Consider the following 25,913-nt stretch of genomic DNA (forward strand, 5'->3'; position numbering starts at 1 on the left):
CACATTAAAAGGATCGTATACCATGATCCAGTGGGGTTTATCCCAGGAATGCAAGGATTCTTCAATATACGCACATCAATCAACGTGATACACCATATTAACAAATTGAAGGAGAAAAACCATATGATCATCTCAATAGATGCAGAAAAAGCTTTTGACAAAATTCAACACCCATTTATGATAAAAACCCTACAGAAAGTAGGCATAGAGGGAACTTACCTCAACATAATAAAGGCTATATATGACAAACCCACAGCCAACATCGTCCTCAATGGTGAAAAACTGAAAGCATTTCCACTAAGATCAGGAACAAGACAAGGTTGCCCACTCTCACCACTCTTATTCAACATAGTTTTGGAAGTTTTAGCCACAGCAATCAGAGAAGAAAAGGAAATAAAAGGAATCCAAATCAGAAAAGAAGAAGTAAAGCTGTCACTGTTTGCAGATGACATGATACTATACATAGAGAATCCTAAAGATGCTACCAGAAAACTCCTAGAGCTAATCAATGAATTTGGTAAAGTAGCAGGATACAAAATTAATGCACAGAAGTCTCTGGCATTCCTATACACTAATGATGAAAAATCTGAAAGTGAAATCAAGAAAACACTCCCTTTTACCACTGCGACAAAAAGAATAAAATATCTAGGAATAAATCTACCTAAGGAGATAAAAGATCTGTATGCAGAAAATTATAAGACACTGGTGAAAGAAATTAAAGATGATACAAATAGATGGAGAGATATACCATGTTCTTGGATTGGAAGAATCAACATTGTGAAAAAGACTCTACTACCCAAAGCAATCTATAGATTCAATGCAATCCCTATCAAAGTACCACTGGCATTTTTCACAGAACTAGAACAAAAAATTACACAATTTGTATGGAAACATAAAAGACCCCGAATAGCCAAAGCAATCTTGAGAAAGAAAAACGGAGCTGTAGGAATCAGGCTTCCTGACTTCAGACTATACTACAAAGCTGCAGTAATCAAGACAGTATGGTACTGGCACAAAAACAGAAATATAGATCAATGGAACAGGATAGAAAGCCCAGAGATAAACCCACACACATATGGTCACTTTATTTTTGATAAAGGAGGCAATATAGTGTGGAGAAAGGACAGCCTCTTCAATAAGTGGTGCTTGGAAAACTGGACAGGTACATGTAAAAGTTTGAGATTAGATCACTCTCTAACACCATACACAAAAATAAGCTCAAAATGGATTAAAGACCTAAATGTAAGGCCAGAAACTATCAAACTCTTAAAGGAAAACATAGGCAGAACACTCTATGACATAAATCACAGCAAGATCCTTTTTGACCCACCTCCTAGAGAAATGGAAATAAAAACAAAAATAAACAAATGGGACCTAATGAAACTTCAAAGCTTTTGCACAGCAAAGGAAACCATTAATAAGACCAAAAGACAACCCGCAGAATGGGAGAAAATATTTGCAAATGAAGCAATGGACAAAGGATTAATCTCCAAAATTTACAAGCAGCTCATGTAGCTCAATAACAAAAAAACAAACTATCCAATCCAAAAATGGGCAGAAGACCTAAACAGACATTTCTCCAAAGAAGAAATACAGACTGCCAACAAACACATGAAAGAATGCTCAACATCATTAATCATTAGAGAAATACAAATCAAAACTACAATGAGATATCATCTCACACCAGTCAGAATGGCCATCATCAAAAAATCTAGAAACAATAAATGCTGGAGAGGGTGTGGAGAAAAGGGAACCCTCCTGCACTGCTGGTGGGAATGTGAATTGGTACAGCCTCTATGGAGAACAGTATGGAGGTTCCTTAAAAAACTACAAATAGAACTACCATATGACCCAGCAATCCCACTACTGGGCATATATCCTGAGAAAACCATAATTCAAAAAGAGTCATGTACCAAAATGTTCATTGCAGCTCTATTTACAATAGCCCGGAGATGGAAACCACCTAAATGTCCATCATCGGATGAATGGATAAAGAAGATGTGGCACATATATACAATGGAATATTACTCAGCCATAAAAAGAAACGAAATTGAGCTATTTGTAATGAGGTGGATAGACCTAGAGCCTGTCATACAGAGTGAAGTAAGTCAGAAAGAGAAAGACAAATACCATATGCTAACACATATATATGGAACTTAAGAAAAAAGAAAATGTCATGAAGAACCTAGCGGTAAGACAGGAATAAAAACACAGACCTACTAGAGAATGGACTTGAGGATATGGGGAGGGGGAAGGGTAAACTGTGACAAAGTGGGAGAGCGACATGGACATTTATACAATACCAAATGTAAAATAGATATCTATTGGGAAGCAGCCGCATAGCACAGGGAGATCAGCTCGGTGGTTTGTGACCACCTAGAGGGGTGGGATAGGGAGGGTGGGAGCTAGGGAGACGCAAGAGGGCAGAGATATGGCAACATATGTATATGTATAACTGATTCACTTTGTTATAAAGCAGAAACTAACACACCATTGTAAACCATTTATACTCCAATAAAGATTTTAAAAAAATAATAAAGAAGGTTAATATTTTGTCACATGTGAACAGTATATGAAATTCAAATTTAAGCATCCATAAGGTTGTACTGGAATACAGCCAGGCTCATTCAATCAGATATTGTTTATGTTTTTGAGTTTCACACACTCCTCAATTTTTGCCTCTTTGTAGGCAAGGTTTGCAGACCCTTTACCTGAGGGCTGTAACTTTGTTTTATTGTTTCTTACTGATAAGCGTTCAGACTCTGGTGGTTGATATCTTGCTTGTTAAGATAGATAAGTGACAATCTTTTTTCGAAGTTGAAGATGCAGGTGGTATCTGTTCACAGACATGATAACCCCGAAGGCTAGAGGTTTATTGCCTTGTAAAATATATACCAGTTTTGTATCTAATTTTTCCATCTTATTCTAACATTCTCTTTTCTGCTGTTGCAGCATCTTACATCCTCCGTTGAATCAGCTTTGTCATCCTGCTGGTTCCTTTATTAATGAGTTAAATACATCTCTGACATGTGCCAACTATTTATTTGTTTGAATGTTTTTAACTTTCTGAAAACTTAATTTGACATGTTCTTCTAAAATCGATTCTTTTATTAAGAAAACTCTACAGTGGTTGTTGTCAGTTCAAATTACCTACAGCAGGCCAGTCCCATGCTTCTAATATTTGTATGCTCTTTTCTCAAAATGCATAATGATGAAAACTGCTAGAGTCCCCTTGGAAGGGGGATCAATTTGTCTTGAACTCCATGCCCCATACACAAAGAACAAAATAGTGCCTTACAGTCAGCTGGTGGGTGGGTGCCTGTTTTCTGAGAAGTTAAAAAATTGTTTAAATTTTGTCTAGAAATGCTAATTTCTTCCCAGAAATGGCTTATAAATTACATCACTGAAAAAACCAGACCAGACTTGGGACACTGTTCCCTTCACAGACATCACAAGTTCAAGAGCAAATGCTTGAGCCCTGTCCTGAAATTTAAAGTAGAAAAGTCCAGAAGTCCAGTTTAGCCCTGTTAAAAAGAAAACTACAAGCCCAAAATGGCATCACTTGCTTGTGCTAAAAGCCCATGAAACCAAAATTAGACTCAATACTTAACCTAACCGCAGTTTCGACCTTCCTCAGAAATAGTTTGAAATTTTCTGATCAGCACCAATGAGGTAATCTGTCACAAGGGTCCTCTCCATCCATCTCTCCCTCCTCCCCTCCCCCACTACAGAGGAAGAAGAGGCAATATGCATGATAAAACCCTTGCTGGTCCTTTCCATCCAAAAAGATGTCCTGGCCTAAAAATAATCATTTCTTTTCTTTTGCTAATAGCTCCCTGCCCCATCCTTCTTCCTATAAAAACCTTCCATTGTGTACAACACTTCTGAGAGCGCTCTAGTTCTAGCTAGGTGGGATGCTGCCCTTATGAATTGCCTAATAAAGCTAGTCAGACTTCCAATTTACTCAGTTGAATTTTGTTTTTAACCCTTCCAGGTTTCCAACTCCTTCTTTGTCTAGGGGTCTTCTAATGCTTACAGGATTTAACTTGTTTACAGGGTCTAACTAACTCTCCGCAGGGAGGCAGTGCTGAGTAGAAACTGGACTTGCTGGTCACATTAAAGCACATAAGTTGGTCAAGATCCCCTAATTGTGAAGCAGCCATAAAACCCAAGTACCTGTGTCCCTGCAATGGTTCCCCTCTGAGTAGTGGGCTACCAACAATAGGACAAGCAGCAGACAGGCTCCTAGGAAACTACATTTGGGAGGAACTCCCAGCCTCCTGCTCTTTCAAAGGAGCACCCCAATCTTCTACTTTTATTCTTTGCTATTTCATTTTATGACTTAAAAGAAATAGAAGAAAAATTACATTGCAAGAAAATTTAAACCTAGAGCAAATGATAAGGAGAGAGTGAAAGTCTTTACTGTTTAAGTGAACAGTATACAGGAAGCACCCAGTGATGTTTTGAATGAAATTATGCTTGCATCGTGTTTCAGTGTTTTACTGCTATAGGGAAAGAGGAAAGTCTACCCTTCCACAGCCATTCTCCCACCCCCAGAGTAATCTGCAAAGTTTCTGTATATCAGAACATCACTGTCACCCAGCATTTTGTTGAAGAGTTTAATCCATCCAGGGAGTTTAAATTGGATTATCCCAGTAGAGAAGGGATGGGGATTTTGAGAGTAAGGGATTATCCCAGTGAAGGGCTGGTATAACGGGGGTGAGGGGTGGGGGGTGGGTGACCAGCCAGTGCTGAGTGACGAAGACATGAGTCTGGATTCTGAAATCTAGTTGGCTTGGATTTTGGCTGGTGTGGGTAAGGTTAAAGATGGCCCCGGCCCTGTTGACCCAGGCTGGGAGTTAGGTAATATTTTATCCCCTTGAAAGCCTGACCTCAAACAGCCAGAGTTTGTAGGTCAGAAAGGTTATCCAGCAGCACGTTACTCTGTTTATTTTCTTTTTGCCATCCCTGAGTCTTGGGTCAACCCCTCCCCTGCTCTGTCCCCCACGAATTAACAGAAAGGAGCAAACCCCCGGTTGGGTCACGGTGATAAGAAGAGCCAACCGCGCCCCGCCCCGCCCCGCGTTAGCAGCTGGAGGTAACCTTGGCGAAGAGCCTGTTCCCTCCTCTCCACGATTTTCCCTCCCGCGAGAACTTCTGCACCGAGAATGGGCCTGGTTTTACAGATAAGGCCGAGCTTGCAGCTGAGACGAGGCGGAGCCGGAGTGCTGCTCTTCCTTCTTTGTAGCGTTCTTGTGATGGTTAACGGAGCTGATTAAAGTGCAAAGCACAGAGTCTGGAACAACATAAGTACTCAATCAGCGGTCTCCATTATTCTCACTATCATGAGCCCGTTAGTTATAACTGGGGGTCGAAAAAAAATCAACGGAGAAACAGAAAGGTCTGCAAACGGGGCGGGACACTGGAACCTCAAATTGAGGTGGGGGGGTGGCGGGGGAGAGCCCACACCAGCAGCCAATCCAGCTGTCCCGGGGAGGAAGAGGAGGAGCCACAGCCGCCCCCGGGCCCTCGTTGGTCAACCCCGGGCCCACAGCCTGAAACCGCTTCGCTCCGCCGCTGCACGTCTCCACCCCGCCCGAGGCCGTCGCTCCTTCCTTGCGCAGCCATGGCCTCAGGTGCCACTCCCGCGGCCGTGAAGGTGAGATTAGTCGTTCCGGCTGCTGCGGTCCTCCGTGCCCTGTACGATCCCGCTCCCGCTCGGGGGGACCGCGCCTCTGGGCCGTGCGCCCAGCCAGTGCGCCCCCGCCGCGGCGGGGAGGGTCTGAGGCCGGTTAGCCCAGGGGCGGCGAGCGGGGGAGAGGGAACAATTGCAGAGTCGTCCCCCAACCTTTGGTCTCAGCTGCATCCGCAGCGCGCAGCGGGTAGGCAAGCACTTAAGAGAGAGGGACAGCGGACCGGTGCTGCGCCCGCGCCCAACCCTTCCCGAGCACCTTTCTGGGCAGATGCGTCTGGCAGGGGCTAGCGGGTGTGCCAGGTGGGTGGGTACCTGCAGCCGCTGAGACGGACTCCTTGAGCCCTGACCGACTTCAAAGCTTCCGCTCTGACTTGGCTCTCTGCCCGCGGCCCACGTGGGAAAACTGCATGCTTGCTCTTTTGCAAGCTTCCGGCTTTTTTGTGTGTTCTAAACTTAGGCCTTCTCTGCTTTAGGAACTCTTGAGAGTTTTTTACAACACCGAAATGGAGTATAGGAATGCTGGGCCACTCTCTGGAGGCCTCTGGCTTTAAACTGCTTTGCTGGCAACCTTGAAAGTTAGGGATCAGTTTCCTTGTGCCCTTGGTCCTCACAGGTCTCGGTACAAGGCATCATTGTGCAGTGGGAGCTTTGGCCGGAGGAGGGCACGAGTTCCGAGGATTGCAACAAGTTTCCCTGGGGCTTTGACGCACTTCTTCCTGGTTGATGTCTCGCAGGGAGAGACTGTAGAATTCCAGTCCACAGAAATAAACAGGATCAAAGTTAAGATCTCTTCCAGGCTGTTTATGATCAGCTAAAAACTCAGTTGACTTGTTTGGCTTTAGAAATTCTTGGCCGTGAGATAGGAAGGCCCGTCGCCTTCAAGTCTCTCTCTTGACTCCGCGTTTTGTGTTCAGTTCCCCCTGGAGAAGGCAAATCTCTGAGATCAGTGTGTAATCAACCAGAGTGATTAGCTTAGTAGGCCCTTGCAGCTTTCAGACACTTGATGTCAGGGGGTGGGTTGGGGAGAGTTGCAGTCACATTTAGATACTGTATTCCCTTTGCCATTTTGAAAAGAATCTTGCATTAAACAAATATTGTAGAATGCCTCTTCCTTATCAGTCATGGAGAACAAAGCAGAATTTTTATGAAGCTCTTTTTCATTTCAGTAAAATGGGAACATTACTGCAGGGTTTGCTGGGACGTTAGAATTGTATTGTCTTTCTAGCACATGGCTGAAACTTATTAAATGGTAGTGCTTCTGAGTGAGGGAGATGAGATTAATTTTGAACATCTTTTCTCCAAAAATTAAATTATGATAGGCCACAGTTTTCAGTGGGCAGGCAGGAAACTATTGCCTTTCCTTTACAGGAATACACTTAAAGTGACATTAAAAATAGAGAGCGGTGGTATTTAAAACAGTCTCACTTTAACCTGGTTTTGCATTCTCCCTACCACAGTTTCCCTGTAAGATTAGTGCAGTGCATTTAAGTGCAGAATGGGCACTGTGATCAGAGCCCTGATGTAAATATTGAATGATGTACATTTTTGTTCTTGGCCAGCTGCTGAATATAAAATTAATAGATACAAATAGTGCTAGGCCTGCCTGCTGATTTCTCTCTTTGGGGTTAGAACAGGTGATAATTTTGCTGTTGCAAATCCATGATTCCTACACCACTTCTGCCAGACTGCTGAGGCAACATCCTATATAGAAAACATGAACTGCTAGTGTCCAGAGCAAAATAAGCTAATGGAAACCATATCCTATCCCCAGATCATAAAATATAGAGCTGGAGTGTTCCTTAAGACCATATAACCACACAAACCTCTTTTTGTGGACATAAAGCTGAGGCCCAGAAAGGTCACCTAAGGAGTCCAGAATTATAGTTGGACCTAGGTAGTGATAGAATTGGCCTAGAGCCTGGCATTCCGCCAACTACATGTTGTGAGCCATTTCTGAATCTGACATGTGGTCCCTGTGCCCTGTTTTATTCTGTTGACAAAGGCCATGCAGCCTTAAGGAAGGGGGAGTGTAGAGTGTTTGCATGAAGCAAGCTGCTTGCCGAATGCCCAGTGGATACTCTCCCATAGTATTAGTAGCAGCCACTGTCTGGGAGGACCTCAGGGAGACAGTGTCCTCCGGCAACAGCCACGGGCAGTGGCATGCTTGGCCATGCAGAGGGCTGAACCGGATCTCTGGCATTCCGGAGGGCTCCTGTAATGGGCCATGGCTCCCCTAGGCAGCTGCCCAGCTTTTACTCTGAGGGATTAAAAATAACTCTTGTTTACATGGGTGCTATGACAAGGAGGGGATATGGTCCCATCACAGTTGGGTAGTGGGCTATAAACAAAATGGTATCAATATTAAGGGGGACGGGCAAGTCTAGACTGTGGAGAACAGGCCTTTGAAACTCTCCTTTTCGATGGCTGAGTGCGGCCAGCAAAGGCCTTCACACTGAAAGTCCTTGAGTGACCTTCAGAAACTGGTAGACAACCCACAGGCCCCAGTCAGAAACCAAATGACCAATGAGCCTTCATTTTTTGCCTAGAGACACAATGCCATTTGGGGTACGACAATTCCTCCCTTAGTATAACTGTCCTGAGCATTGTAGGACATAGAACACATCCTGGGTCCCCTCTCCCCACAAAATGCTGGTAGCACTCCCTCCAGTCATTGTGGCAGCCAGAAATTTCCCCGTGGATTTCCAGGCACCTCTCAGGAGAGCCTCAGCACTTGGTTGAGGACCCCTGGGCTGTAAATCCCTGAGACAGAGACCGCCTGGTGAGGAGATGAAGCAGCAGCCAGGTTGGTGTCCTGAGCAGCAGAGAAAAACAGAGATGGGGGCTTTTTTGCTGTTGTTACTTTGAGAAAGGGTGTGTGTGTGTGTGTGTGTGTGTGTGTGTGTGTGTGTGTGTGTGTGTGTGTGTGTGTGTGTGTGTGTGTGTGTGTGTGTGTGTGTGTGTGTGTGTGTGTGTCTGCTTTGTGTCTTCATTGTGTTGCGCGGGCTTCATCTTGAGGTGGCTCCTCTTGTGAGGCACGGGCTCTAGGCACACAGGTTTCAGTAGTTGTGGCACGTGGGCTCAGTAGTTGTGGCTCATGGGCTCTAGAGCTCAAGCTCAGTAGTTGTGGCGCATAGGCTTAGTTGCCCCGCGGCATGTGGGATCTTCCCAGACCAGGGATTGAACCCGTGTCCCCTACATTGGCAGGCGGATTCCTATCCCTTGCACCACCAGGGAAATCCCTGAGGAAGGTTTTTTGATTGTGATTATAATCATGGTATTCTAGTCTGTGCCTCAAAAGCATCTAAAGCAGTAGTTCTCAAAGCCTGTGCTGCATCTGCACCCTCCTGGGAATTTGTTAGAAATGCAAATTCTTGGGCCCTTCCCCAATCCTGCTGAATCTGAAATAGGGAGGTGGGCAGCAAATTGGATTTTCAAGAGCCTCAGTATATTCAGGTAGCCGCTAAAATGTGATAACCATTGGCCATGGAGCTTTGAAAAGGCTGGGCATCTGCATTTTTAACAAGTTCCTCAGGTGTTTCTTAGTGAACTAGTTTCCTTGGCTGCTCTCACAACCACCACAAACTGGATGGCATAGAACAACACAGGTGTAGTCGCTTAACAATTCTAGCAGTCACAAGTCCAGAATGAGTCCTATGGAGCTAAACTCAAGATGTCAATAGGGCAGGTCCTCTTGGAGGATCTAAGGGAGAATGTTTCCTTGCTTTTTCCGGCTTCTAGAGATCACCAGCGTTCCTTGGCTCTGGGCCCTACATTACATCGCCTTTTCTCCCCCTGCTTCCATCATCACATCGCCTTCTTCCTCATTCGACCTTATTAAAAGGACCCTTGTGATTACATTTAGGGTCCACCCAGATAATCCAGAATCATCCCCCCATCTCAAAATCATTAATCACACAGGTAACATGCACAGGTTCTCGTAATTAGAATGCTGACAGGCTCTCTTGCAGGAGCCATTATTCAGCCTATGATGCTCAGCTAGCCCAGATGTTAGAAATTGATGATCTGGGCCCTAGAGCAAGGGTGCTCAATTATGGCTACACATTAGAACCACCTGAGGAGCTTTAAGAAAAATAACAAGTCTGTCTTGCTCAATTAGAATATCTGGAATCTGGGACCTGGGCTTTGGTACTGAAAGCTCCCCTGGGGATTCTAGTATCCAGCAGCTGACCAGGAGCACCAGGAAGAATCCTATGTTCTTCTACAAGTGAAGGAGAGTGCTACAGAGTACAGTAAGCTTTGAGGAAAATCCTCCTCAAAAAGTCACTGACCACTTCCGGAAGTGAACTGTATCTTCAAAGAGGGTGTCTGCCCATTAGAATAATATCTTGACTTTGCAAGGAGAGGTTGGTTAAATAAAAACTACAGATGTTCTCAACCTGAAGTTATTTTGGATTAGCACTCCCCCCACCAAGACCTCATTTAATTTTAATTACCTCTTCAAAGACTCTATTTCCAAAAATAGTCAAATCCTGCCCTTTGATGATGGCTAATCATCAAAGAAAGGCAAACCAAAACCACAATGAGATCATCTCACACCTGTCAAAATGGCTATCATCAAAAAGTCTACAAATAACAAATGTTGATGGAAGCAACCTAAGTGCCCATGAGCAGATGAAAGGATAAAGAAGTGGTATATGTATACACAATGGAATATTAGCCATAAGAAAAGAATGAAATTCTCCACTTCATGGGGTGCTAGGTTTCTCCATGTAGTATAAAGTGATGGTGAGCGGCTGTTGAAACCAAGTGGGGTATGTGAAATCTCCTGTGGCTGGTACCAGGGGAAGTGGACACAGGGTAGGGGTTGGTGTGAACCCTTTTGGCATCGTTGGAAGTAACCATTCTGGCTGGGTAAGCCAACATTTAGATAAAATGCTTACACAGTCTCAGAGAGGAAGTCAAACCATCTCTTCTTTTTGAGGAGTTTGACTTGGTGGTCTGCAAGTGGAAAAGTGTGGGATGAATCAACTTGCTGTTAAAATCTAGCAATGGCCTTGATGGACCAGGGGGTCCTTATTTCAGAACTTTATCTTGTGTAGTGAAGAAGTCCTGGCTGGGCAGAATTGGCCCAGAAATTCCATCTCAGACCTTGAACACTTTTCCTAAGCATTCCTAGGACTGCTTGGACTGAGGGCGATGCCTCTGGCCTAGGAAGCCTGGTAAGTATGCATGAGATCATGCATGGACAGCCCCCTCCCTTCCAAGGTGGTTCACTCAGGTGCCCAGAGTTGCTGTTTCCATGCTTGCTCTGTGACCTTGGTCCAGAACTTGAACTCTGAGGATCAGTTTCTTCATAACATGGAGACAAATTTCTAATAGGTTGTGGTGTTTATCAAGGATTCCAGGGGATACTGGGAGGTAGTACATCATAGTGGTTGAGTATGAAAGACCTGGGTTCCAGTCCCAGCTTTGCTCTTTATAATTTGCTCTCTGGACAAATTTCTTTTAAGTTTTGTGTTTCTCTTTCCTCTTTTATAAAATGGGTGTTACACTATAGGGCCCATCTTACAGGGTGGTTGTGAAGATTAAATGAGGTAAGGCCCCTGGAGAACTTGGCCACAGTGCCTGTGACATGTAAATGCAAAGACACAGTTACTTTATCAAGGCAGGTACTGAGCTGACCATTTGAATTTAGAGGCTGGAGGGGAATGACAGGCCACTGGTGCTTGGGAGTTTCGTCCCATAGTTATACTTTACCATGGAGCCAGCAGGTGGCGACATTGCCATATCTTGGCACTGCTGGCCTCTGTCTGCAGCAAGAAAAAGGTTAGGGATTGAGTTCCCTGGTGTGGCTGTACTCAGTTGCTACACTTGTCCTGTGTCCCTTCCAAGATATGGGTTTTGAGAAACAGCTTGAGCCAGTTTGACTGGACGGGCTCTCCTGCAGATAACTCCAGTGCCAGAGAACACATCCTGGCCTTTCTGATGAGCTGTAACGGCTCTTGTTCTCACACTCAGTACTAAATATTCCTCACTGAGGGCTGAGTTAGCAGCTACCCAGTGCATGGTCATCATGCAGCCAGAGTGGTTTGGGCTGAAGCTTGGGGCTGCTGAGGGTGGGCTCCAGGGCACTGAACTTCAGCAAGACCCCAACTGGCATTTCTTATTCACTGCTGTGAGGCTGGGCTGGCTTGCCTGAACAGAGGGTGGTTTCAAAACCAAGTCTGGTTTGTTTTGTATGTACGAGTCTGAGTCCAGTGTTAGATCCAGAATGCGAGATGCCATGGCCCAGGGGAACGGCCAGAAACAGCCAAGTCAGAGTGGTAGTATTTTTTAAAAAAAAGGAAGCAAAAAAACACCAGACGTTTCCATGAGTAGTAGAGTCCCCAGAGGGTAGGCTGAGAGTAATTTCAAAGTCAGCAACTCAGTTCGGCGGTCTGAGGTGATGACATGGGCTGGACAGTTCATTGCACCCCCTACCCCATCCCAACTATGATCTGTGGTGCTTTGGCCTTACATGAAATGATAAAATAAAGACACCAGCTAGAGGATGGGTTAGGATTTCATAAAATAGTGCGATTTAAAAAATTTCTACTGAACTGAAATGAATTTAAACCCACTGACTTAAGTGAACACTTCTGTTGATTTGAAAACTGCAGTCCTGTATTGATTAGTCTTTACCTACAATGTTAAGTTGTAACAAAGAAAAATGTTGACTTGCTGTAGAATATGTAACCTGCCGTGGTTTCAACAATGTACCACAAGGTGGCAGCAACTTCAAAAACTGGTTTAGCCACCTGAGGAAGTCGTGAGATGCTTTCCAAGTACTAAATCATGTAACCTGCAGTTCTTTGTAAAAATCTTACTCAATCGCCCTTTTTCTTATTTCGTTGATTTATTTTTCTAGGAAATAGGGCCAGAGAGGTAACTATTTTCCCACATACTAGTATAAATCAACTGTGTAACCTGATCTCAAAATTATTTAATTCAGATGTTCAGTTAATTTTTAACTTTGGAGTTTTGTTCTCAAGGAGCTACTTCCGCTGAGTAGAAATTTTACTCAAGTGACAATAGATTTAAAGCTGTTCATTGAAAAAAAAAATGCTCAGGTGACTTTTTATTAGGTTTCTAGTTCATCTCTGTAGCCTGTTGCTGACAATTTAAATAGTATTTTTCCTTTAGGAAGTATCAACCAAGGGAAACCTTCCTAATGATTTCAGTTATTTCATTTTTAGTTAACAGTTTAGTTAATATATTTAGTTATCTTTGTAATTGTTTTTGTTCAAGTGTCTTAATCATCAAATTAGATTAACTCTATAGGGTAATATCAGGGTTTTTAGACTCATATTACTTCCTGAAGACGAGGACAATTAAGTTAATGTCTGAAAAATGCAATAAGACACTTGAAAATAATTTGGAACTACAGACCTTTGAATTACTTACTTACACTTACATGTATATGAATGACAGTTGGATTTCATAAATATAGAGGTTAACTTTTCATGCTATTCCAGATTCCTCTATCTGTGATCCCTTACAGCTCTGATTTTAGTGGCATAGGAAAGAAAATCTCTCGTTTCTTTATCAAGTGCGGTAATGAGGAGAAATCCTTACCAAATGGAAATGCTGAATATTTTCTATCCTAGTTGTTTTTTGAACATTTATTCCATCACGTATTTAGTAGAGATAATAAAATTGGTTAGAAAGTACTTTCTCCAACCATATTTACCTATTTTTAGGTTTGGCTTTATGATTTAAACTAGTTGAAGTACGTTTCCATGCTAATTTGTTATTTAGATAGTCAGCAAAAATGTGATTTAGTCCGAAAAGGTGACTCATGCTTTGGTTATTTCTGGAATATAGAAGGCTTTCGAATGTTTGCTGAATAAATGATTGCTTTTCAGGAATGTTCAGATTTTTAAAATAACTAGGGCTTACCAGGAATGGAGAAGAGCATATGAGTATGGATAAACGAATTTGCTTAAAATAGTGATTTTGTTTCTACTGCAAACTGATCAAATGTGATATCTTTTTATTGTCTCCTTCAGATTGGAATAATTGGTGGGACAGGCCTGGATGATCCAGAAATCTTAGAAGGAAGAACCGAAAAATATGTGGACACTCCATTTGGCAAGGTTAATATCCAGTTAGTGGAGACATACTAGCTTTTTTCTTTCTCCTTCCTGGCTTGATTTTTAAGTTAAAAATTTTTTTTAAATTGCTTTTGTCTTGGCAGCACAGGGCTGCCTGCCCCAGGCTGAGAGAGGCCAGGAGTTTCTGTTACTGGGCTCTGCCAACTGAGACAGTATCGCTGAGATTGCCTTGGACTTGACGACTGAGAACATGGCTTTTAAATGTGTACAAATAATTTCTTAATTATATCCCTAGAAGCCAGATGCCCATTTCAAACACAGGAACTGTACTCTCCAGATCACTGCATTCAAATCAGCTTCTAATTTGGGGCCTATCGGTCATACTACAGTCTGTAACAAATGGGAGGAGATATCTAATGGCCTTTTCTTAGTAAGCCCTGGCCCAAAGGGGGATTTCGGGGGGAATGAGAACACAACTGCATAACTGAATTGGAAATAAAACACTCCTCCTTTTCTATTAAAAGGAGGCTGTTTAGTTCTCCCAGCTAGGGTGAGGGTGTCTGCCTTCTCCTAACTCCATAGGGCTACTTCCAAATGCTGTGGTTCCTCTGATCCTCCTACGAAGATCCCTGTATTTGGCAATCCCAACCAAACCCTCCTTTTCAGCCAAGTCCTTAGATTTGATCCGGTATCCTCCAAGTCCTGCTGTCAGCTTGTTCACTTCTTAGCCTCATGTTTTCTTAACCTCCTAGGTTCTCAGACTTTTTCCTCCATTACCTGAGGTCATCTTGTGGCCATCTTAGACCTGGTTAACACAGCAAACGGTTCCAGTGCTGAGTTCTTAAATTCCCTGATAGGGGCCTCCTATTCCTTTTGCATTTCACTCTCACACCTGTTCTTGAACCTGCCAAATAGCCTTGACACATCTGTGTATGATCAGTGTGGCATCAGAGTCCCCAGGGGTGCTTGCTACAAATAGATCTTACTAAATGGTACCTACCCACGCACGCTTCTAAGTCTTACGAATCTCTGTACTGGTAGAGAGGGCTCAGTAAATATTGAGTGACTAAGTTGATCCATCAAATCGAGACTCTTTCACTTCTTTGAAATATACCCTCAGACCCCAAGTTTCTATGACTCCTACTACAGATGAACTATTGAAATGGCAGCTTTTTGATTGTTTCTATATGTGTTTTTAAATCACTGACTTGTAACCATTTTTCACTGTGTGCAGCCTTCTGATGCCTTAATTTTGGGGAAGATAAAGAATGTTGATTGCGTCCTCCTTGCAAGGTAACGTATTTCAAGCTTTTGAATGTTACTACTAAAGAACATTTTAAATTTAACTTAAATTATGAAAAGAGTCATGATGCAGGTATGAGTTTTTAATGTGTCGGTGGAGCCATAGCATCTGAGTCATCTTTATCGCTTACAGTTTCAGGGTAGGTTTTACTGACTTTGGAGATTAAAGATCTTGCCTATCCCCCCTTAGGTTGGGAAAAGGTTTAGAACAATCCAATGAGTGATGCAATGATTTGACTAAACGTGAAGCTCTGCTTTCAGTTCTAGCTGCAAGAGGAAATGTTTTCTTTTGTTCTTTTCTGTCTTTTATCTTCTAGTTAACAAGATCAAGAAAAACTGCTTCATTCATGACCCCTTGTGTAGTAATAGTTCTAGATTTGTGGGGAGTGGGTTTCGGGTCACTGAAGTGGGTTCTCGGTGGTGTCTACACCCTTATTGCCTTGACAAGGCTCGTGCTGTTCCCTAAAGAGAAGAGCAAGTCATTTTATCACACAGTTAGAAATTAGTCAGACTGCATGTATTAGCTTTCTATTGCTGCATAACAAATGACCACAGATTTAGCAGCCTGAAATAGCATACATCATCCCACAGTTTCCAGCTAACCCGAGTGTGGGCACAGCTCATCTGGGTCCTCTTCGGGGTCACACAAGTAAATATTGTGTCACATGGGTATATTTAAGTGCTTGTTCTTATCTGGAGCTCCAGGTCCTCGTTCAAGCTCATGTAGGAGTTGGCAGAACTCAGTTCCTCAGGGTTGAAGGACGGAGGCCGTCCACTCCTAGAGGCTGTCCATGTTCCCTGCTTTGTGGCCCTCCCCGTGGGCAACTCACAAGACAGCAGCTTACTGCTGCAAGGCCAGCAGGAGGGCCAGGTAGTGCATGCTGGCAGGCTGGGGCCTGATCATGGGAGTGACTCCCAGCACCTTCCGCTGTGTTCTGTTGGTTGGAAGCATCTCAGGTCCGCCCACAGTCGAGAAGGAAGGAATTATTCAGAGCATGAAAATGAAGACCACCCTAGGGTCTGTCTGCCACACTGCATTTTTGAAACGGAAGTGGCTTTGCTGAGTCCAGTAAAACTAAATTTTAGTTCTAGATGGTCGCATAGGGTTGATTTCAGGCAACCTTCTTTGTTGGTCTGTGGTCATTGCTGGAGAAACGCTTAATTTTTTCCAGACTGTAAGAGAAAATGGTTCGTGTTGTAGCCCCATGGTGAAGGTTTTATACTCTTGCCAGCTGAAATGAAGTGTGTCGGACTGTGAACCACTTTATGCAGTGGTTCTTAACTCCTTTTGATATGTGAATTTCTTTTGAAAATCTAATCAGAGATTTGGAGACCAGCCTTAGAAAAAATGCATGTACAGTAGTCCCCTCTTATCCACGGTTTCAGTTACCCATAGTCAACTGCGGTCCAAAAGTATTAAAAGGAAAAGTCTAGAAATAAACAATTCATAAGTTTTAAATCTTGTGCCATCCCACCCCCTCTGCTCGGGTCAGGAATCATCCCTTTGTCCAGCGTATCCACACTTTGTACACTACCCACCTGTTAGTATAGGAAAAAAACATAGCAGATATAGAGGTCAGTACTATACGCAGTTTCAAGCAGCCACAGGGGGGTCTTGTAACGCATTTCCTGTGGATAAGCGGGGACTACCATACTTTCTGGGCATTCATGGACTTCCACCTTCTGAGAGGTCGTTTATGACCTTGGGGTAAAAACCCTCATATGCTAATGCTTGTCTGCAATTATGTACAAATTATTTCCGTATTCTTAATTCTGTTGTTGGTGAAGAAGAGACATTAAAGTTTATTTCAAAATATCAATATGGAATGATACAAGGGATATTGGATAGCAACCCTGTGGTGCAGGGTTTTTTATTATCCATTTTACAGATCAAAAAAAAAAAATGGGGGGCTGAGAAAGCTGAGTGATTTTGATGAGGTCACACAGCTAGTAAGTGGCAGACCTAGGATTTGAACCCAGGCAGTTTTACTTCAAAGCCCAAACTTTTAATCATTATCGTACAAAGTGAGATTTTTGTGTGTTGTTACTTCCTTGAAAGCCTGTTTCTATATTATCACATGTGAAGACGACTGGTCTCTTGACACTTAGCCTTCCTGTGGCAGAACATTACCTGTGATGTTCATACTTTTTCAAGCAGCTCAGGATAATTTTAACTCTCTGTGAAATACTGCTTATAAATATACCCTCTAACGTGTGAATTTTTAAAAGTAATTTTAGAAATCAAGTTCCCGTTACTGGCTGTTTCCTGGCACACTGGGTGTGTGGGTGTGGGTGTGTGTGTGGGTGTGTGAGAGAGATAGGGGGAAAGAGTGTGTGTGTAAGTACTCAGTTTTTCATCCAACAGATTGAACTACTCATATGGCAAGTCCAGTTCTAGGCACCAGCAGGGAAGACAGATAAGGGCCTCACCGTCTCAGGGCTGATGCTAGTGGGAAGGATGGACACTGAGAAGGAAATATATAGTTTGAGTGGCCAATAGGTGCCAGAAAGAAAAATAAGGTCAAGGGGTAGTGATGTGATGGAGATGCAGTGGTCGTGGAAAGCACTCCTCTGGGGAGGTGATGTGGGAGCTAAGCAGCGAGGCCAGTGAGGCTGAGCCCCGGTGGGAAGGGATAAAGGTAAGGACTGACGTTGCTGTTTGTAGGCTGGGCCCAGATGATACGAGCGCCATGGCAGAGTGTTTGGATTTTGTTTGAAGCGTGACACGAAATCATTAGTGGTTGTGTTAAGTGTGCTGGGGCTGCCATAACAAGGTGCCACAGACTGAGTGGCAACAGAAATTTGTTTCCTCACAGTTCTGGAGGGTAGTGGTCAGAGATCAAGGGGTCAGCAGGGTTGGTTCCTTCTGAGGTTGGGAGGGAAGGATCTGTTCCGGGTCCCTCTCTTTGGCTTGTACCTGACTGTCTTCTCCCTGTATCTTCACATGTTCTTCTCTGTGTATGTCTGTGTCTTTTTATAAGGACGCCATTCGTGTTGGATTAGGACCCACTCTAATGACTTCATTTTAACTTAATTACCTCATTAAAGACCCTGTCTCCAGATATGGTCACATTCTGATGTACTGGGGGTTCGGATTTCAGCCTAAGAATTTGGAGGGGACATAATTCAGCCCATAACAGTAATGATGAGTGAGGTGATCCATTCTTGGACCATACCTGCTGATGTCATCATAAACAACTGGGAAATCTAATATTTTAAATGTTTCATTAATTTCTTTGGGTGATCAGGCAGAAAAGAATAAAGAGATGAGACTGGAAACTTGAGTTTCTATTTTGGGTGTTTCTTCCTTGGCACCTCTTGTTTTCTGTGTCATGGCTTATGAGATACCAGATGCCTCAGATTCTGGGGTGTTGGTGCCCCACAGGATAGACATGGCATATTTTCCTGGAGAGTGAATTCTAAGTAAGCTATTACCTACTCTTGATAGCAAAGTAAACTATGAAATGTAAATTGAGTCTGCACTTTATTTATTTTTATTTTCGGCTGTGTTGGGTCTCTGTTGCTGCGTGTGGGCTTTCTCTAGTTGCGGCAAGCAGGGCTACTCTTCGTTGTGGTGCACAGGCTTCTCATTGCGGTGGCTTCTCTTGTTGCGGAGCACGGGGTCTAGGCGCGTGGGCTTCAGTAGTTGTGGCACGTGGGCTCGGTAGTTTTGGCTCTTGGGCTGTAGAGTGCAGGGTCAGTAGTTGTGGCGCATGGGCTTAGTTGCTCCGCGGCATGTGGGGTCTTCCCGGACCAGGGCTCGAACCCATGTCTCCTGCACTGGTAGGCGGATTCTTAATCACTGCACCACCAGGGAAGTCCCGAGTCTGCACTTTAAAACCACATAGTTTATACCTGAAGTAGGCTGGTTATTGCCTGGCCTGTTCTCACTCTTCCTCTGCCAAGGAAAGCATTTTGGTGGGAAGGGCTGGAAGGCACTGCTGTAAATGAGTTTTCTTTTCCAAGAGTATTAAAAATGCCCTGCTCGGGCTTCCCTGGTGGCGCAGTGGTTGAGAGTCCGCCTGCCGATGCAGGGGACACGGGTTCGTGCCCCGGGTCCGGGAGGATCCCACATGCCGCGGAGCGGCTGGGCCCGTGAGCCATGGCCGCTGAGCCTGCGCGTCCGGAGCCTGTGCTCCGCAACGGGAGAGGCCACAGCAGTGAGAGGCCCGCGTACTGCAAAAAAAAAAAAGAAAAAAAAAAAAATGCCCTGCTCACTCCTCTACCATATTTAATATATTTACTCTCTTTCCTTAGGCATGGGAGGCAGCATACCATCATGCCTTCGAAAGTCAACTATCAGGCGAACATCTGGGCTCTGAAGGAGGAGGGCTGTACACATGTCATAGTGACCACAGCTTGCGGTTCCTTGAAGGAAGAGATTCAGCCTGGCGATATCGTCATTATTGATCAGTTCATTGACAGGTGAGCAGTCGTCTAAAATGCTCAGGCTCCTCCTGTACAATCGTTCTCAGCTCAAGTGGACAATGTGTGGGGACTTGTGGGAAAGGGGACACAGGCCCACGGATAGAAAATAGAAGAATCATCATGAACTCTCAAGTTCCTAATTCTCAGCTTCAACATTTATCAGTTTGTAACTTTAAAAGAACTTTTTAAAAAACAAATTAGTTAATATTTCCTTAGTATTAGATGTCTAGGCAGTGTTCTCTTTTTCCCTATTGTCTCACAGACTTTTTTTTTGTAGTTGGTTTGTTGAAATGAGGGTCCAGAGAAGGCTTTTTTTCTTTTTTGTCCTATAGTCTCCCCACATGCTGGATTTTACTGATTGCATCCTTAAGTCTCATTTAGTGTCTTCCCCTGTCCCCTGTGTTTACCGTAAACCAGTGCTTAACTCCGGAGGCCTGATTGGAACCAGGTTTGAATTCTTGGTGAGAATCTTTCTGCATCATATCAGGAGGCACGTAATGTCTGGTTGTCTTTTCGTGATGTTAAGATCAATAGTTGGTTCCTGAGCTAGGGATTTTCTGTTACTTAATGGCACAAGGAATCTATAATGTTCCTTTACCAAAATATTGAACAATAATGGACTGCCAAGATCCTGGGCTTTCTCTGCATTTAGAAGTAGTTGAAGAAGTCATAAGGAAAGGGGTGGTATCCTAGGGATCCCATCCTCCTGCTGCCCCCACCTCCCATTCCTGGGGGAAGTAACCACTTCCCAGAATGCTCTGGATGGAGACAGGTAACTGCAGTCTGCTACTTGAGCCAGAGCGGTGGGGAGAAGAACCACAGAGAGTAAACCACTTGGTAGCTCCTATCAGCGTCCCCCATCCATTCACCCCGACCATCACCTCAGTCCATCCTACTCTTCCAGTCTGTTAACTCTGGGCTCGCTGTACCCAACGCCTCTCCTACCTTGACTATTATGGAAGGAAGGTTTATTCAGTCCTGTTCTGTGTGTCTTCTGCTTTTCAGGTATTTAAATATTCCCTAGTCCATCAGAAGCATTGAATGTTACCTGATGAAATGAAGCTATTAGCTTGAACCAAATGAAATTGCCTGTTCTGTAAGCTAGAAATGGTTGAATATCAGTAATTTCATGTGGTTCAACCTAATAAATAATGAGGATAGACTAAAATCATTACATGCCCCTCCCCTTTCATTTTTCCTATCATTTTTCTGCACCTGACACTATATGTTTTTCATCTTCCCCTCTAGAATGTAAACCGTGTGAGGGCATGGACCCCATATGTCCTGTTTGCCACTTTATCCCCAACACCCACAATACTACCTGGCCTGTGGTTGCTCAGTCAGTATTTTTTGAGTGACTGAATGAACATGATTGTTCGAAGGGAGAGGGAGACTGGAGTTTGTGTTTAGGGGACATCCTGATCAAAATCTCTATGGCCGTCAAAGACATGTGTTTGGGGGTAATGACCTAAGAAAAGGGGTGCAATGTGGTTTTTTTAATAATGCAGTGCACAAAACTCTAGAATGATGTGGATTTATAAAGTATGGTAGATGGTACTGGAAGGAAAAGTTTGGCTTGGATACTAAGCCTGGGATTAATTTGTTACTTACGTGGTGTAACTGTACACTGTTGCATTTCCCAGATCTTTGTCTCACATGTAGTAAATGTAAATGTTTCACATACTGGCTCTCAAGAAAGCAGGTGGGGCACAAAGAGAATAGAAAGAGAACAGGCGTTGCCATCAGATCTGGTTTCTTTCTGCCTTGGCACTTATTAGCTGTGTGACCTTAAAATCTTCCAGTGTCTGTTTTCTTCTATGTGTCATGTCTATAACCTGCCTCCTTAGTCTTGCCTTGGGAGTTCTGAGTCCCTAGCGAGTGCCTTTTATGAATCTAGCCTGTGGTACCTGCCCAATAAATGCCTTTACTGTGAGTCTGGGCTGGAGTATGTCTGCTAGTCAACATCACTTGGTAAAAACAGAAAAAAAGGTCTGTTAAAAGGAGGATCCCCTAAGTAAGTAACATTTAGAATGAAATCTCAAATTTTGTATCAATTATATATTGCAACAATAACATTTTTGATATATTAAGTTACATAAGGTACTAAAACTCATTTTACCTGTTTCTCTTATACCGTTTTGATGTGGGTGCTAGAACATTTTAAATTACATATGTGCCTTGCATTATTTTGCTATTGGAGAGCATCTTCTAAGTGTTACTGCTGCTGTTTGAGCTATGTGGTTTCTGTTAACCAGGCTTGAGAATGTCTTACAGGAGAGGAGAATCCGAACTTTTTGTCTTGTGAGAAATGCCCTACATGTGTTGTACTGACAGCACTTTATTTTAACAGAGTAAATCCTGGTGTGTTAAGGCAGGCGTCTGAACCTCCACTTAGTCCTGTCATCAGGCATGAATGGTGAGCTGCAGGCTCTGCTGTTTACAGCCTCAGTGCCCATAGCTGTAACCACAGCCCCAGAATATTTGATAGGACTGCAGCATCCTGCAGAGGTGCACAGAGGATCAGAGCTGTGGGGGCAGGAGCACTGAACTCTAGAAGGGTCATCTTGGCTCTGTTTGGCCTCAGGCAGATCACTTTACCTATGTGGGCCATGGTCCTCTCTTCAAAATTACAGGTTGAATTCTATCACTTAAGCTCCCTTTTCCTTGCACTGTCCATGGGTTCTTCTCCAGGGATTGATCTGGAAACACATTTTTGCTTACTACTGCTATAACTTTTCCAGCACATCATCTTAGAAAAAATATCCTCATCCTAAAGTGTCTTCCAAGACTAGAGGGACTGTTTTAATCTCCCTGACATACATTTGTGATAAAGAATCAAAATGGAATGGTATGGCTATTCTTTTTTAATAGATGGCAGAACTAGAGCATCTTGCTTTCTTTGCCCTCAGTGCTCAGCATAGGGGGAAAAAACACCAACCTGGCTTGTCAACCATGCCGTGCATAACTTAGAAGTCATTAAGATTTAAGAGTGACAGGTAGCTTTGATTTTTATGGTTGTTTTTAAAATCATTAGATGCCTATAAGCTAAAAATGAAAAATACCCTTGAAGGTGTCTGACAGGCTGAAAGCTCTTTTAGGAAAATAAGATCATTCTCTTCTGAAAATCATTGGGTTTGCTCATGGTACATTCCAACCTGTGAAAACTTGAAAGCCTCGGCATGAGAAAAGGGGAATCCTGGGTGTGGCTGACCTGGAGAAATCAGGACAGCAGACAGGTGGGGAGAGGAGTTGGTTCCAGTATTTTTGGGTGTGTGTACTCAGTCCTTTCATCTGTTTCTCAAACATGCAAGGAAATAACCTTTGCTAATATTTAAAGTGAAAGTAATCTTTCATTTGTGATTAGGGCTGCTGTAGAAAGGAAAATGTATGTGGATCTAGAACTTAAATGCTGAAAGAATGTGTTCTCTGGTCATTTTCCCATGTGTGTTGCACAGTGACAGGTTTCCTGAATCTTCCCTTATCCTGGACCCCATGTGCAATATTCTTCACAAACCAAAAATTTTAAATAGTAATTTATACCAAGAATTTGTAAGAGGCTCGCCCACAGTAAGTGTCCTCAGTGCCTGCTTTGGGCCTCCTGATATACTGGGGGATTTTTGGTTTTTTTGTTGTTGTTGTTTTGTGTTTTTTTTGCAGTACGCGGGCTTCTCACTGTTGTGGCCTCTCTCATTTCGGAGCACAGGCTTCAGACGCACAGGCTCAGTGGCCATGGCTCACGGGCCCAGCCACTCCATGGCATGTGGGATCTTCCTGGCCCGGGGCACGAACCTGTGTCCCCTGCATCAGCAGGTGGACTCTCAACCACTGCGCCACCAGGGAAGCCCACTGGGTTTGATTAATCCCTTTCTTCTACTTGGTGGAGGTCCCCACCATCAGAGCCATAAGTCATTTGGCAATTCATGATAAAACATGGTTAAGAATGGGGCTTGTTCTGCTTCTTGACCATTATTAAACAGTCCATGTGAACTGGGGAGAGAATGTGTCTGTCTGACCTTTCATCTGTTTTAGGATTGTGAGGCTATTTCTACTTTAAAATGATCTTATAAGGGAGACACTCCCAAGATTCATAATTTGGGGTAGTTCTCCTGTGGTACAAACCTCTGCCCGTGTAGGGTACATCTGGCTCTCACAGTGTCTCTGGTGGGGAAGCAAGACTGCCTGAGTGACGGAGCGAAAAGACCTCATAGGGAATCCAAGTTGATTCCCTCCCCATAATCTGGCTTTGCACATGAAACAGAGACAGAAATCTGAAAGCTTAGCTACTCTCAGGGTTCCACTAAGGCTTTTCAAATTGTTTCTCTACTGTGCTTTATACCTGCCTGCATCCTTGTGTCTTCTGATCTCCTGTATCTATTTGCCACTGTCCAGGAAGCAGCTGGGACAGCCAGTGGCTTTACTTGCTCAGTGGTTCTGCTGTTACCTCCCTTCCTGCTGGTGGAAGCACCTCCCTCCTTTGAGCCCAGCAGGATCAGTGGTAGGTGTTTTATGAAGCTGGATCCTCCCTGCCTGTGGTTTGGTGAGGGCTCCGTATAAGACTAACCAAATTCTGAGACAAGACTTAGAAATTTAGAGGCATAACTATGCATTTACTTGGCTTTTGTTTTGTTTTTGCTTTTCAGCCTTGCAGGTAAAGACATAACCATCCCTCGCATCCCACCCCACTTTTAAGGCCTGACTTGGATGATACATTATAAAGTGGAGTATAGAAGTGATTTCTAATGAGATTTTTGCTATTATAGAGCAAGCAACACTGTTTCCCCTAGATGCTTTTTTCAAAGCATGAGGCATTTTGTTGTCTCTTCCTGTTTTCCTTCTGTTGCACATACCCTCCATTGTTGACCCAGTTGTTGTTAGATACTCCTAGAAATTCATTTGTCTGTGGGGGGTGGGGACTGATTATATGGCCTCTCTTCCACCCTAGACTAGTAACTTTCCGTGCCATGGAAGGTACACATGGGCAGGAGATTCTAGCAACTTCCACATATGACCTTTCTCCTTTCACCATCAATCCTGAGTATCATCATTGGAGGGAATTCAACTCACCTTATTTGTTTGTTTATTTTTAAAGAATTAGTTTTATTTATATATTTATTTTTGGTTGCGTTGGGTCTTCGTTGCTGTGCACAGGCTTTCTCTAGTTGTGTTGAGCAGGGGCTACTCTCTGTTGCGGCACGTGGGCTTCTCATTGAGGTGGCTTCTCTTGTTGTGGAGCACAGGCTCTAGGCATGCAGGCTTCAGTAATTGTGGCGCGTGGGCTTAGGTGCTCTGCAGAGTGTGGGATCTTCCCAGACCAGGGATTGAACTGGTGTCCCCTGCATTGGCAGGCAGATTCTTAACCACTGTGCCAACAGGGAAGTCCCTCACCATATTTATGAAAGGAACAATTAGATATGCAGAGTGTTTGGAAAGATGCCCACATTATATTAAGTTAAAAAAAGGGCTTCCCTGGTGGCACAGTGGTTGAGAGTCCGCCTGCCGATTCAGGGGACATGGGTTCGTGGCCTGGTCCAGGAAGATCCCACATGCCACGGAGCGGCTGGGCCCGCGAGCCATGGCCACTGAACCTGCGTGTCCGGAGCCTGGGCTCCGCAACGGGAGAGGCCACAACAGTGAGAGGCCCACATACCGCGAAAAAAAAAAAAAAAAGATGCATACTAGTAGGGTCCCTTAAACTGCTTCTGTCACTACCAGAAATATCTCAAGGTGAAGCTGGGTAACATCTGTAAGGATGAGAATAAGATTCTTTCTTTTTAATAGCGGCCTCTATCAGGAATGTTTAAGGTGTTTGGGGGTTTTTTGTTTTTTGTTTTTTTAACAGTGAGAAAAATATGGCCAAAAAATTAAGATTAAAAAAATGTAATGTAATGTAATTCCAGGATGTAATTCCTAATGCCAAGTATTTTCTGCAAAATGCTGTTAACACACTGGCCTGAGGCCCCTGGTTAGGTTCAACTAAAAGAATGTGGTGGAAGAAGCCCCAGCTTGGAAGTGAGGACATCCAAAATTGTATCCTGGCTCTGCCCCCAAATTCCTGTGTCACTTAGTGTCCTCATCTGCTAAATGAGGGTGTTGGATTGATTCCTAAGAGTTCTGATGCCCACCCTCTTAAGAGAATTATTTTCTCACTAGAATCGGGAGAGGTTGGGGGCTGGGATGAGCGTTGGCTGGTGATGCACACTTACTCATCAGGAAAGTCCCGCTGTAACCACAGGGGTAAGGGATGATGTCAGTTTATTTCCCTCTCCCAAAGACATAGCCCTGCCTTGGGCTTCCCCCAGGGTTTTACAGTACAAAGTTCTTAGCCATCCTTGGAAGGTAGGCCTAGAGGTTGAGGTGTGTAATGATGTCAGTTTCTCAGTCTTTCAGCCTCTTGGGCACGGGGTTTGTTCTTACCAATAGAAATGGAGGTTTAT

The 25,913-nt window shown here is 43.8% G+C and overlaps 1 protein-coding gene across 1 annotated transcript in view; it reads left to right on the forward strand.

The window, feature by feature from the left end:
• Positions 1-5,529: 5,529 nt before the first annotated feature.
• MTAP (methylthioadenosine phosphorylase) overlaps positions 5,530-25,913 on the forward strand; it is a 38,807-nt gene continuing 18,423 nt past the window's right edge. Inside the window, exons 1-4 of the mRNA XM_082655828.1 lie at positions 5,530-5,659; positions 13,705-13,791; positions 14,984-15,042; positions 19,309-19,476. Coding sequence (XP_082511954.1) covers positions 5,627-5,659; positions 13,705-13,791; positions 14,984-15,042; positions 19,309-19,476 — 347 coding nt within the window. The 5' untranslated portion in view covers positions 5,530-5,626. The remainder of the gene's footprint in view (positions 5,660-13,704; positions 13,792-14,983; positions 15,043-19,308; positions 19,477-25,913) is intronic.

This window comes from Grampus griseus, assembly GCF_964374135.1.
Source record: "Grampus griseus genome assembly, chromosome: 6".
Lineage (NCBI taxonomy): Eukaryota > Metazoa > Chordata > Mammalia > Artiodactyla > Delphinidae > Grampus > Grampus griseus.